The 12,263-nt window shown below is 38.3% G+C and overlaps 1 protein-coding gene and 1 long non-coding RNA gene across 14 annotated transcripts in view; one reads left to right on the top strand and one right to left on the bottom strand.

The window, feature by feature from the left end:
- Positions 1 to 12,263, top strand: part of MARCHF1 (membrane associated ring-CH-type finger 1) — a 231,928-nt gene that overhangs the window by 197,056 nt on the left and 22,609 nt on the right. For all 13 annotated transcript variants that reach the window (XM_064652380.1, XM_064652379.1, XM_064652382.1 and 10 more), the window contains one exon: positions 11,807 to 11,987. In XM_064652380.1, coding sequence (XP_064508450.1) covers positions 11,807 to 11,987 — 181 coding nt within the window. The remainder of the gene's footprint in view (positions 1 to 11,806; positions 11,988 to 12,263) is intronic.
- On the bottom strand, positions 221 to 11,896 carry LOC135413142 (uncharacterized). Its single transcript, XR_010430103.1, has 3 exons — positions 11,786 to 11,896; positions 2,433 to 2,483; positions 221 to 782 (listed from the first exon to the last, which is right to left on the bottom strand). It is a non-coding gene; the product is annotated as an uncharacterized LOC135413142 (long non-coding RNA).

The raw sequence follows: 12,263 nt of genomic DNA, 5'->3' as shown, positions 1-12,263 counted from the left end.
GACCGCTGGATTGGGACCTCTTCACCTTACGGAAATGCAAAGAAACAGCAACAGTGGTAACCATATTACTTGAAATGTATATGCAGTGTATGAGGTGTGTAGAGGTGTGCACAGATAACTACTTCAAAAACTTCAGAGTTGTCTTAAATTTCTGGACCACCAAGCCTGCACATATTGAAGATCCAATGTAGTACACACAGGACATGTATAACAGGTCATTTAATAATTATTAAGAATCTAAGCTACCTAAAACCTGAAAAAAATATTCAGCATGGGTCTTTATATGGGCTTCACTGTACAGTGTTTTTTATATATATATATTAAAGTTTTGTAATATCTATAAATAGATAAAAATTAAAGTTTTGTAATTGTCTCATGTAGATTAATCCTAACTGTTGCCCAAGTCACCAAACTTTGACTTTGCTTTGAGATGAAAAGTGGACTTGTCTTTTATCTGTCTTCTTGACCCATTGAATTTTATTATAATTACTCAGGCACTGTTTGTCAGGCTTTCTTTTCAAGGATGAGCCTTTTGGGTGTGCATGCAAACTTTCCAGGCAGACATGTTTAACTGAGGAAAGTTGAAAGCTTTTGACAAGTGTGTGCCCCCAGGCTCACTGTCAGTGGAGATGCGCTTTGAACAGCCAGTGTTAATATGGTCATTTAGGCAGCATTACTACCAATTCAGTATAGGCCATAGTTTCTGGTTTTCAGAACAGGTCGTTGCACCTAATTGATTCATGATCTGTGGTGAGTTTTTCTTCAAATTCATGATCTCGCATCTGAAACAAACAAACAAAAAAGAATAATTACATGTCAATGTAGTTGAGCATAGAGACACCATTTTTCTGCATGAGAAATAGAAAAAGGTCAGAGGACTTGTGATGTTTATTCTAAGGCTGGATTAGCATAGCTGGTTGTGACGTGGAAAATTTGTTTTCATCCTAGCTGTTCATATCTTCTGGAGGTATGACAACACTGGGTGAGAGGAATGGCCCTCACCTAAGTGGGATTGTGTGGAAATAGCAGAGAAACAGAGATCTTAAACATATCTTGGTGCCAGTTATTTTGTCTTTAAGTTTTTGGAGAGACTTTTTTTTCCCTTTATTTCCTCAGTGACAATTGTTGACAGTGGAACACTACTGTAAGCAGTTTCTTCAATCTGCATTTAGCAACATGAGCAGGAATGTGGTAGGACACACCCAATTCCAGTTTAAGCACATTAGTCAGATATAGTACCATGGCACAATATATTCTTCAGCTAGTCTAAAGTAAGTCTCTTAGTCACTTCATGTGAAACATTTGCCCTTCTACTGTCACTGTTTCTTTGTTTTCAAAGTGATGAAACGATGTCATGGCATCAATAATGGTCTTTGCAATCTCTTCCCTGAACTAATGATTTCTTCTGGAATCCATTAGAAGGCAAGGTTTCTGCTTCTGAGATTAGGGACAACATAAATTCTGCTGATGCTGAGTTGTTTTGGCACATAATTATATTTTATTTTTTTTTTTAAGATTCACAGGATAGGCTTTCTAAATCATACAGTTGGATATCCCTTTTCCTAAATTGCCCTGTGTCTGAGATTTTCTTCATGTATACTTTATGCTGGAATTTGCGATGTGGCTTGAGGCACAGCCTCAGAAATAGCTTTCTTTCGTCTGCGTGTGGATAATCTCCCTGAAGGGAACATGTGTGAGACATGATAAAGTGAATGGATTGTGAGGATTTAGTCCCATGGATTTTCACATGGGAATTACTAAGGAAAGAAAATTGGTTAGTTGCTATTACCACTAGTGCATCGTAAGTGCTTTGTGTTTTGACTCTGAATTAATCTTAATGGTGATCTTATGGGAGAGTTGAAAGATATTTTCTGTTTGACTAGTTGGGCTTCTGGTGTAAAATAATTTTGTAGTACTGATTCAGTCATTTCAGCAAAACCCTATGCACTTAAATAAGGCAGAGTTTCTCACTTTGAAAAAAATGCTTATTGGAAGTCGATTTTTGATTTTGTTGAACTCTCTGAATCACTGTTTATGCAGTCAGGTAATAGCAGGCCCTCATTTGAGAAGTAACTAGAAGAATACAGCATGCCAGAAGACAGGTAGAGATGGGGAGAAGAAATAAAGAAGATGATATTGATTTATGAGATCTGCAGAATCTATTTCAAGTATAATTTTCAAAACTTAGTTTTTAAAAGCTAGTGTGCAAATTTAAAGGCCATTAAAAACTTTGGAAAAGAGTAAAATGGGCATTTCTATATGGTAACACAATCACAGATAGGAAGAAATAGTGTATATTGCACATGACAAGAAGCAATATGATTATGTAGTTTCTCTCTGGGAAATCAAGTGTTATAACAGGTTTTGTTTTTTTTCATAATGTTAATTAGTAGAACCTGCAAAAAGATAGTATCTTACATGAAAATACTTACATTCTGAAATATTCAGGTAGAGGAGTGCTCACACAATCAACAGACAGAAAGCTGCTTGGGAGGAAACAAGTCCTTGAGTTAAAAGAGAGAAAGTTGAACAGTTGATAGATATATTTATAGGTTTAAATTCTACCACTGATATTTAACACTCATTTAAACTACTTATACTGAAACCATGATGTTGGATCCTGTGAATAAACAGTAGTGCAGAATATGTAGACTTGAAATACCAACCAGAGCCCTCTAAAATCCCTGTAAACTGGAAAATGCTCTACTTCCAGCTTTTAGTGTTTGGCTGAAGAGGGTTTCTGACCTGGGATGTTAGTGCATACCATCTGGTCTCAGGATGACAGGTTCATTAGGAGCTAAGTCTCTGAATCTTGTCCTGTGTGTTCTCCTCACCCCTTCCTTCAAAAGAACTGGGGCTGCTACTTACTTTCCCATTTTTGCAAGGTGACTTTTTGATAGGAATCTCCCGCTTCTTGAGGAATATCCTCCTCTTTATGATGGTCTGGCAATTCATTAGTCTTTGAAGCAATATGAAATTCTGGTTATACAGTCTCTTTTGGAAGCTCTCCATGATTCACAAGGATGCAAGGAGAGCCAAAGCAAGGCAAGCATGTCTTTGTTGTGGTTAGACTCATTTATCTGGGGGACAACTGAGTCCTAGCTTCTGCTTCTTTCTCTCAAAACCTATTATTATTTTTAATGCAAACAGGTGAAATGGCACCACTTCCCACTAGAAAGTAAGGGTGAGAGGATACCCTTGGTTCTAAGGGTCCCATCACTAAATACTTAAAAGTTTCGTATTTTCTATATGGAATTTAGTTCCTTAAAGCTTTGACTTTTTCATTAGTTGGGTGGGAGGAAATCTATATCTTAAGATGCAGTTTCTAGTTCTTTGAACTTTTTCAGTGCAGTTAATGTTGTCAGACACATACCTTGAGTGGCACTGACAGGCCATCTGAGGAGCACTTACTTGTAACTCTTCAGACAGTTAGATATCCTATTTATCACATATAATGGGAGATTAATAGAAGGACAAGAAATGTTGACAAAATAAAATATTTAGTGTGCTTTTGCTAATGTTGTTTGCTTTTGGGTCTCATACAAATTCATATCACTTTTGCAGAAATGAAGAGAAAGCTTTCCCTGGGCCATTATGAAATTCCACTAGTGTGGTGCAACATTTCGAAAATGTATTTTCCTCTAGTCAGGTAAAGACAGCTGACTGCATGGCATAATAGAAGGGCAGGAGTGACAGGGAAGATCTATACAAATTGATTACATTTGGTATGGAGAATTAATGTGCTTCATTTACACTGTGTTTAAATGGAGAGTAAGACCAATTTGTCATTTAGATTACTTTGTGATTTAAAAGTGCGAAGAATGGAAATGAGATTTAAAAAAAAAAAAAGCCAGTAAAATGAAAGCAAGAGAAACATGGCACACTGTAAGCTGTTGCAGGCTGAACATATTCAGTGAATTTAACTTTTTTTTCCAATTGATAAATTATGCATGAGCAGAGTTTGATGTTTTTGTGGATTCTGTTTATGAATGACAATTACTTGCTGGGAGTTTTTAATAAAGATGTTTGCTTTCATTTTAGGTTCTAACTATTTAAGAGCACTGTAAGCAGTTTATAAATTGGCAAAAGAGAAAATGACCTTTTTTGGACAGGAGAATCGTTTTCCTAAGAAAAAATCAGACAGTAGTGACAGCAATTTTGTGCATCCTTTTGCAATCCTGTGGAATTGGTTCCTTTTGGTCCAATTAAGATAACCTAGAAGCTCATGGTATTTCATGCTTGAAGCTAATAATCCTCACAGCCAAAAAATCAAATCCAGGGATTCACTTGCTCCACCATTTTCCAGCTCTGCTGTTTCTTTCTGACTCAGCTCCCTTTAGCAATAGTGAGATATAGTAATGAGATGTACCCGCTGAACAGGGTAAGAATTTTTCTCTGCATAATCATTATGAGTCCATGTGTGCTTTCCAGTGAAGGGCAAGATTTAAGTGCCTTTTCAGTAATTTCTTACTAAAAGTATTTCTGGAATAGGCATTATCTTCCTTGAGCATATTTATATGGAGAAAATATTTCCCTCTTTTATTAGGGAGATCTGTTAAAAGTTCAAAAGCATTTCTCTTCTACTATCCTCAGGAAGATGACAGTATGGGTATTGGGCATCTGCATCTGCATTAATTTAGTGCCTAGAAGTTGCATCACAATTGCTGTAAACATGCTGCAGTCACAAGGCTGTAGCTCTTCCTAATTTTGAGAAAAGGGGCCTCCATTAGTGCTTTAGTTCAGATAAAAAACCTGCTTTTGAAGCACATCTGATCATCATTACTTTTACCATAGTGTACACCATGCTGAGGATTGGTCTCAGGGTTCACCGTGTTCCCTTTGAGTGAAAGTAAACTGCAAGGTGTATTCCTAGTCCAACCTAAAATCAGTATCAAATCAAAGCAACATACACTAAGATGTGTCTGGGGTAGTTACCACAGGTTTTAGCCCTAGCTGGTTTTTTTTCAACAGATTTCCTAGATTTGCTACATTTTCACTGCAATGCTTGTTAGCATGGACGTAGCTGTACACTACCCAGGAATGTTAAAGAACAATACAGTTTTTACATCATTACATCATTTATAGCCCTTAAGCATTATTGTACATCATTATCAGTATGCCCGGGCCCCCATCTGCACTTCTGTTTTTTAAAGTCACAAAGGCATTCCCCTAGGTTGTACATATGTTTATGAGGGTGAAATTTGACTTCGTGTATTTTTAGGGAAGTCTGTAAAAGCTATCTGTGCTACACTACCATAGCTAAACCCCTTGTCTATGTGTAATGGCCAAAAATCCTTGAAAATTTTATCAGGTATTCAAATGCAGTGCCAATTGAAAATATAGGATCCACAGAAAGAGTTCTGATGATGCAGAATTCCTGCAAACACTTTTCTACCAGCGCTGCTCCTAGTGAAAAGGTTACTAATGTGGCTTGAAGTGGAAATGGGGACATGCTGATTGATTCTTATCTTTAATCACTTTCCTTTGACAGTAGTCATCTATGGAATGGTACAGATACTGTCATAGAAGAGCATTTGCCAGCTAGGTCAGAGTAGAGCACTGTCTCACAGTGCACACAGGACTCCTGCAGAATAAGTGTGTTTTCTACTTCACTACAGAGGCAGCGAGATCAGTCTGTTTTCTTAGTGTCATGGTTTGAGATAGTCCCGAAATCCAATTCCCTAGCTCCATTCCCCCCCACATCTCAACCTAATGTGAGATGGGTTTTTCCAGACAAAACACACCAGACTCAAAGTGGGGGAAAGGGAATATATTACAGTGACTGTACAAATAAATACCATATCACATTATACACACGATTGCAACTATCTCTACCATAACATACAGTATTTACAGTGGATCAGGTCTCCTCTCCCCTCCAAATAAAAGTCCAGGAGGGAAAGAAGGACAGATCCCTTCCAGTCCTTAAGCAGCAGGATCTTCTAATGCAGCAGGTTCTGTCTGTCTTCTCCACATGCAGCAGCTGATAGCTGGCTTTCTGCCAGCACTCAACGAGGGAGGTATCAAACTCCCCCGGCCCCATCGCCTCACCCGAGGGGTCTTCCGTGGACTTCGTAACCCCAGACAAGGTCGTATCACCACGTCATATCACGAAGACACAGGGGGGGCTTCGTGACTGTCTGGTATCTTCAGGAGACTCAGCTCCTTGCTTGCAGGGCCTTTGTGCCCTGTCTCTCAGGCTGCCACCATGGCAGCAGTGCAAGGGGGGAGCCAAGGTCAACTCCCCCCGCATTCCATCTGGCCGTCCCGGTCCAGCTCCGGGACGCCCTGAGCTTCTCAGCTCCTCTCTCTCTCGTGCTGCATACTCCAAGGCTCCTCTAAAATAGGAGTCCATGTCCCTCTTCTCCAAGAGGGTCTCCAAGGGAGTTTTGGGGGATCTGGTACAGTCTCTTACCCCAAACTCTGTCTCTCTGCTGCTCTCTTCTTCTCCTCCCTTTCCAGGAGTCTTCTCTCCGGTGCTGCATGTTGTTTCTGCTGCTTCTTCAGTTCAGGTTCTTATCTCCTGGCTCTCTGCCACCGTTTCTCTGGTCAGCGTCGGCTGCTGCTCTGTGCCCATGGAGAAGAACATCTCCAGGCATAACTACAGGCACCTAGCCCAGTTTTATGCTGTTCCAGGTCCCTGCAGCCCCCCAGCTGGGGCTGGGAGGGCCCAGAGGGCCCAAGAGGGCCCGAGGGGTTCAGAGCCCCCTTCCTCGTGGCTCTACAACATGGCCACCCCTTCTACCACCAAAACTACAACTCTTCTCTTCCGGTCTGGTTGTGATATGTTTACATTTCTGCAGGAGCGCCCATTGGGCAGAACTTCAAAACTTCCAGAGGTTTCCACCCCTTGGGGTCTACCACTTTTCTTAGCCTCTGGGGGAAAACAAGGTCCAAACCACGACATCTTAGTTACTGAAGAGTCAGGTGGACTAGTGAAAGACAAGTTAGGGAAACTGCTGTTTTTCCAATAGGGTTAGAGATTAGCAGCTATTCCCTTTAATGAGAGTAAAACTGTTAACTGGGTGTGAACAAAAAGCTACAAATCTGTTCGAATCTACCTGTATCTCTTGGAATAAGCAGCTTAGATGATAATGATCTAGACTTCAATTTTGGTTGCTATGATTTTGCCAGAATAAATCACTGTTAGGAAAACCTGAAAGTTTACCATGTGAACTCCTTGTTTCATACTGATTTTATTTAAGATTTTAAACTGAGATTATGTAAGAAATGTTTATATGGAAAAAAAAACAACTTAATTTGATGAGAAGTGAAGGACAGTCATTCAAGATAGCCCTTACTGGTTTTCTGAAAATAGGCTGAAATCCAATGAGCATATGAATGCTACAACTTCAGACTTGTTTCATACTTACCTTTCTGCCTTCTGTCTTTTACAATGAACAGGGCCACGGGAAACATGGGAAGACAGTTCATAGTCATGGAATTAAAGACAGTATGACAATACCACATTCTGAAGATGCCTCATTTCTGAGGGCTTTGTTTATCTGCATCTCATTGTTTTAATGAGACAAGAAATTCCTTTTGTGTGGTGGCAATATGCCATTTAGTGAAAGAGATGCTATGCCTTAAACTACTGGCAACTTTACTTACTAATTTGCATGGTCATTAGGGTACAAAGTTTAATATGTCATACACAGTTTCTCAATCAAGCATTGCATTTACAGTAAGTTTTTCAGCATCATTTCAATGTGCTTTAAATTCAGTTATATTTTGAACAAAAATAATTACTGAAAAATTATTCTAAAATGTTCACAGTAAACTTCTTTAACTTTCTATTTTTACATACATTGTTCTCTAAAAGTTTTCTAAGTTGAAGCATTTGAACTATTCTGTTTCTGTTTGAGGTGTTGTTTTGGATGGGAGGGGTTGTTTTGTAGGGAACATACAAGAGCTCTGCAGCAGTTTTTATATGAATTATATAAATTCATAAAACACTGAAACGTGTTTTCAGTTTTAGCAATTTTTTTTCCTGAAAAATATTTTTCTTAATTTGTTGCAAGTATGTGAACCTGCTGCTTAAGAACATCCTTTAAAGAATTTTTGTGGATTTTTTTTCGTCTGATATATGCACACTGTTGGCACTAATTTCTCTGTTTGGTACATCTGTGTGCTGAAGATTGTAGAAACAATTCTCTGCTAGAAAAATCTGTGCTGGGTAATTAAAATACTGGCATATAAAGCAAAAAACTTAAACATAAGGATGACAGCACTGTTAGAGTATTATTTCATAAAGATTCACAGTAAGCTTTATTTAAAGAAATATAGATATTCTGTGATCTCAGTGTATAGGGATATGTCTGTAGGTGTATATTATACACATACACACATAAAATTTTGTTTATCTGAGTTGGAAGATCAGCTAATGGATCATATATCCTGTGTTGTCTGGTGTACACATGATTTATAGAGGAAAAGCTCCTTTGGAGACTTGTGCTCATCTTTTCCTCTGGAAAAGCAAGGATGTTCATAGAGAGGAATCTTTAAAGCATTAAGCTGTCAAACCTAAAAAAAAAATAAAAAAATTTATGCAGGCTGAGGCTCAATTTGTGAATATAAAGGACTTTAAACTGAAAGGTCAAATAGCTGATTTCCTTCCCCTGCATTTCCAGATGGTCAAAAGTACTGGTTTATAATGAAGGCCATTTATCTACTAAAGGACTAGAAATTTGAGACAAGCTGAGTATGTACAGTCTGTAGGTGTGTCTGAGCAACTGAAACTGCAGCTTTAAGCATGATCAGTGCTGTACTAGAACTTGTAAATAAATCAGTATAGATTTAGCAAATTATATATTTTTTCTTTATTGTAGAGAGTGTTTTATGGTTTTTTCCATTCAACTATTTTCTAAAGTATGCAAGCAAATTTTACTTGCAGAATAAGTTCAGCCCTGTAAATAGTCAATCTGATGCATGAAAGTTTCAAACAGTTATGATCATTTGACAATTGGAAACCAGAATGGAAGTTCTCTGCCTCCTACTTGGTTTAGATATGATTCAGGTAAGTCTGTGCTTTGTATCCCTACCTCCATTCTGCTTGCACAACAAATTTCTCAAAACCATTATTTACAATTTATTTTCTATAATTTGTGATATTTATGATGTATATTATAGATTAATACAGCAAAGGGCAAAGACACACAAAATTGTGATGTGGTACTAATGGCTGAGGCAGAAAGTGCAAGTTATCTGGTCAAAGGCTTTAGAAGATGTTTAAACATTTAGCCAAGACTCTGTTACCATAGCTGTCAGAAACCCATATATTTTTAGACTGTCATTCTAAGTTTAGGTAGCACAAATTTCTTTTAAGCTAATTTCTTCTGGTTAAACAAATAATAAAGAGCTAAATTGCACCAAAGAGACAAAAGAGCATTCAAGCTAATGAAAGCCATGCCTTTGGTCATTTTCTCTGGACTTTAATTCCTATTGAAGTTTGTTTTAATTTCAATTACATATTTCATAGTTAAAAAGCTAGAAGAGGCCATTAGATTATTTAGTCTAAGCTTCTGTATAATGTAAGTTCTTAGTGTCACCCTGTTATTTATACATTTGGCTTTTAACTTCTGTCCAAGGAAAGCATAAATGGAACGTATAATGCATATAGTGTTTTTCTGTGGAAGTATTTGGACTAAAGATTACTTCTATTAGTTTCAAATTTGCAGTGTCACTTTATTGAAGATCCCAGTGGAGTTTTAGGCTTGTATTTTTAGCTCTGAAAATAGTTTTAAACAATCTTGGCAGTAGTAGAAATAAAGGCTTTTGGGTACATAGCTTAGTTGTCTAATTTCTAAATAGTTTAAATGCTAAGGCTGTAAAATAAATTATGTATAGCTTGAATTTAAATGAACAAGGAATACTGGTTTTCCTTTGGGGAATAGCTTTAATTTAAAAAGAAAGTAATGTTTTCTGTGTAACTCTCAGCTGGGAATGCATTTGTTAGAAAAATAACTATTTGGTGTTTTGCTTAAGCTAGAGGCTCAATAAGAAATCTCCATATAGGAGAACTAAGCTACTGATGCATGTAGCTTGGCTGGATTAGTAAAGACAAGACTGTAAATTGAGTTCTTGTAAAATTTGTCTCAAAAAATGAGCGTGTGTAAGAAGAAAATTGTGGGTATTTTTCTTCTCCTCTCCATTGCCATGGGGTACGAAATCCTCTACAAGCACCATTGCAGACACTGAAACCTGACTTTAGTGGACCAGGTGTCCAAAGCTTCATTTATTTGTTGGATTTTTTTGTTCTCTTTACATATCCAGCAAAGCAGCTTTGTTCTGCTTTCATGTTATCATAGATTCATTTTCTCATGGCTCGGAGCTACACCATGGAAGAATAGTGAAGCTCCCAGTTTTGATTCATAGATCTTTCACGTAGACACTGGAATTTCCTTCTCCCCTGCTTGTAGACTTGGCAGCCTCAGAGCTTTCCAGGAGGTCTTTGCCAGGCTACCTCCTGACATACACCAGGAGCTCCTGTGCTAGTCTTCCCTAACCTGACCAGTAGGAAGACAATCTCATCGCAGGGCTCTCCTACCCCTTTTCTTACCCTAGGAGTGGTGCAGTCGCAGTTTTCTCTGTAAAAGGGTGAGTTATTCCTCAGACATGTTCAGGCGCTTCTGCCTGTGTCTTGTCTGAGGGAACCATTCCTAAGTGTCTAAGGTCTAAGTTTCATTTGTGTGATACCAGGATCTGTGCTGTTACTGCTACTTCTCTATTTTGAAAGAACTCAGGCTTCAGCTTTTTTTTTCTTTTCTCTTGCATGCTAGTTTAACACTTCAGGCACTGATTAGGGCTTGGGTGCTTTGGTGCTTTGGTGTGTTTTTCTGGGTTGGGGATGGGAGGGAGTTACTCTTTGTTGAAGTGAACCTCCTTAATTTCAGGTGTTTGTTTAAGCCTTCTGCTCACCGTAGAGCTTTCTCTGCCTTCACAGAGATGCTTACCTGTAAAGCTCCCATTGGTTTCAATGGGTGAATATTTTTCTGATATTATCAGGAGACTGTTTGGGAAGAGAATAAGATCAGCAGGACATTTGGACAGGTGTCAGAGAAGAAAAACATCAGATTATGATGTTAGAACACTGACTACTTTATGCAACATGAAAACCACAACATGAAAAGCTCTGTATCCCATCATAAGGTAAAACTGTTCTGGGACCAACCTCTATCTTAGGGTCTGCTTACAGCTGTAGTTTTTGTTTTCCAGATAGTACAGCTGTGTGCTTCAAAGGGACAGTGAAGAATGAAAAAAACAACTGTGACTTTTTAACACCTGCCTCCTAAAAAGTGTGTGCATGTGTGTATACACTGTGTCATATTCATGACTCCAGAGTACTTAAAACTGCTCTCTGATTCTTTTAACCGTGTAACTCCAAAGAGGTCTCCCAGGAACTTCTTGTACTTATCATGCTTGATATTTTCAGCTTGGATTAGATTTGTCTACCTTTGAGGATTTGATTGGCATTGCTTTACAGACCAAGAACTATTCTGCTCTTAGAAAGAGCTCTGGTATTTGTCTCAAAGGTTTTGCCATGCGTAAAAGGGAAAAACAGTGTTATTTCTATTGATTCACCTTCAGACCACATAGCAAATTCAAAGAGAAATAACTAAGTGAAGAGAAATTATGAAATGGCACAAAGGAACAAGGAATATGTTCCTGGGCCTCAATCTGAAAGGTCATACACCTGGCATCTTTTGAATGTCAAGTCTGAAGATGAGAAAGCAGTGTAAATAAACCAAGGCCTTTGCATTGCTGGTTGGCGAGTTCCCTCACTCACTCTTGCTGTCCTTCCTGTCAGGATCTGTCACTGTGAGGGCGATGATGAAAGTCCCCTCATCACACCATGTCGCTGCACAGGGACCCTGCGCTTTGTTCATCAGGCCTGCCTGCACCAGTGGATTAAGAGCTCGGACACGCGCTGTTGTGAACTCTGCAAGTATGACTTCATAATGGAGACCAAGCTCAAACCTCTTCGGAAGGTATGGTGCTTTTGAATTTAATTATTCTCAAGTGTCAGATGTCCAGAATGGCCATGTAAAGTTACCAGCACAATTAAAGAAATATCTACCTATTGAAAATGGCTTTGTTTTTGCTGTTGTTAATGAGTCTCAGTGATTTTATTCTTACATTTAAGTTAGTTAATTTGCAGCAGCAGAGGATTTGACTAAAGACTCTCTTTCATCACACATACAATATAAATGCACAAATAATAGTTTTTTGTTCTAGAATTTTTTATCTTCAGCTTTTTGTTATTG

The sequence above is a fragment of the Pseudopipra pipra genome, chromosome 4 (genome assembly GCF_036250125.1).
Source record: "Pseudopipra pipra isolate bDixPip1 chromosome 4, bDixPip1.hap1, whole genome shotgun sequence".
Taxonomy (NCBI): Eukaryota; Metazoa; Chordata; class Aves; order Passeriformes; family Pipridae; genus Pseudopipra; species Pseudopipra pipra.
The sequence above is the reverse complement of the archived record's forward strand: the minus strand, read 5'-3'. Positions and strand labels throughout refer to the sequence as shown.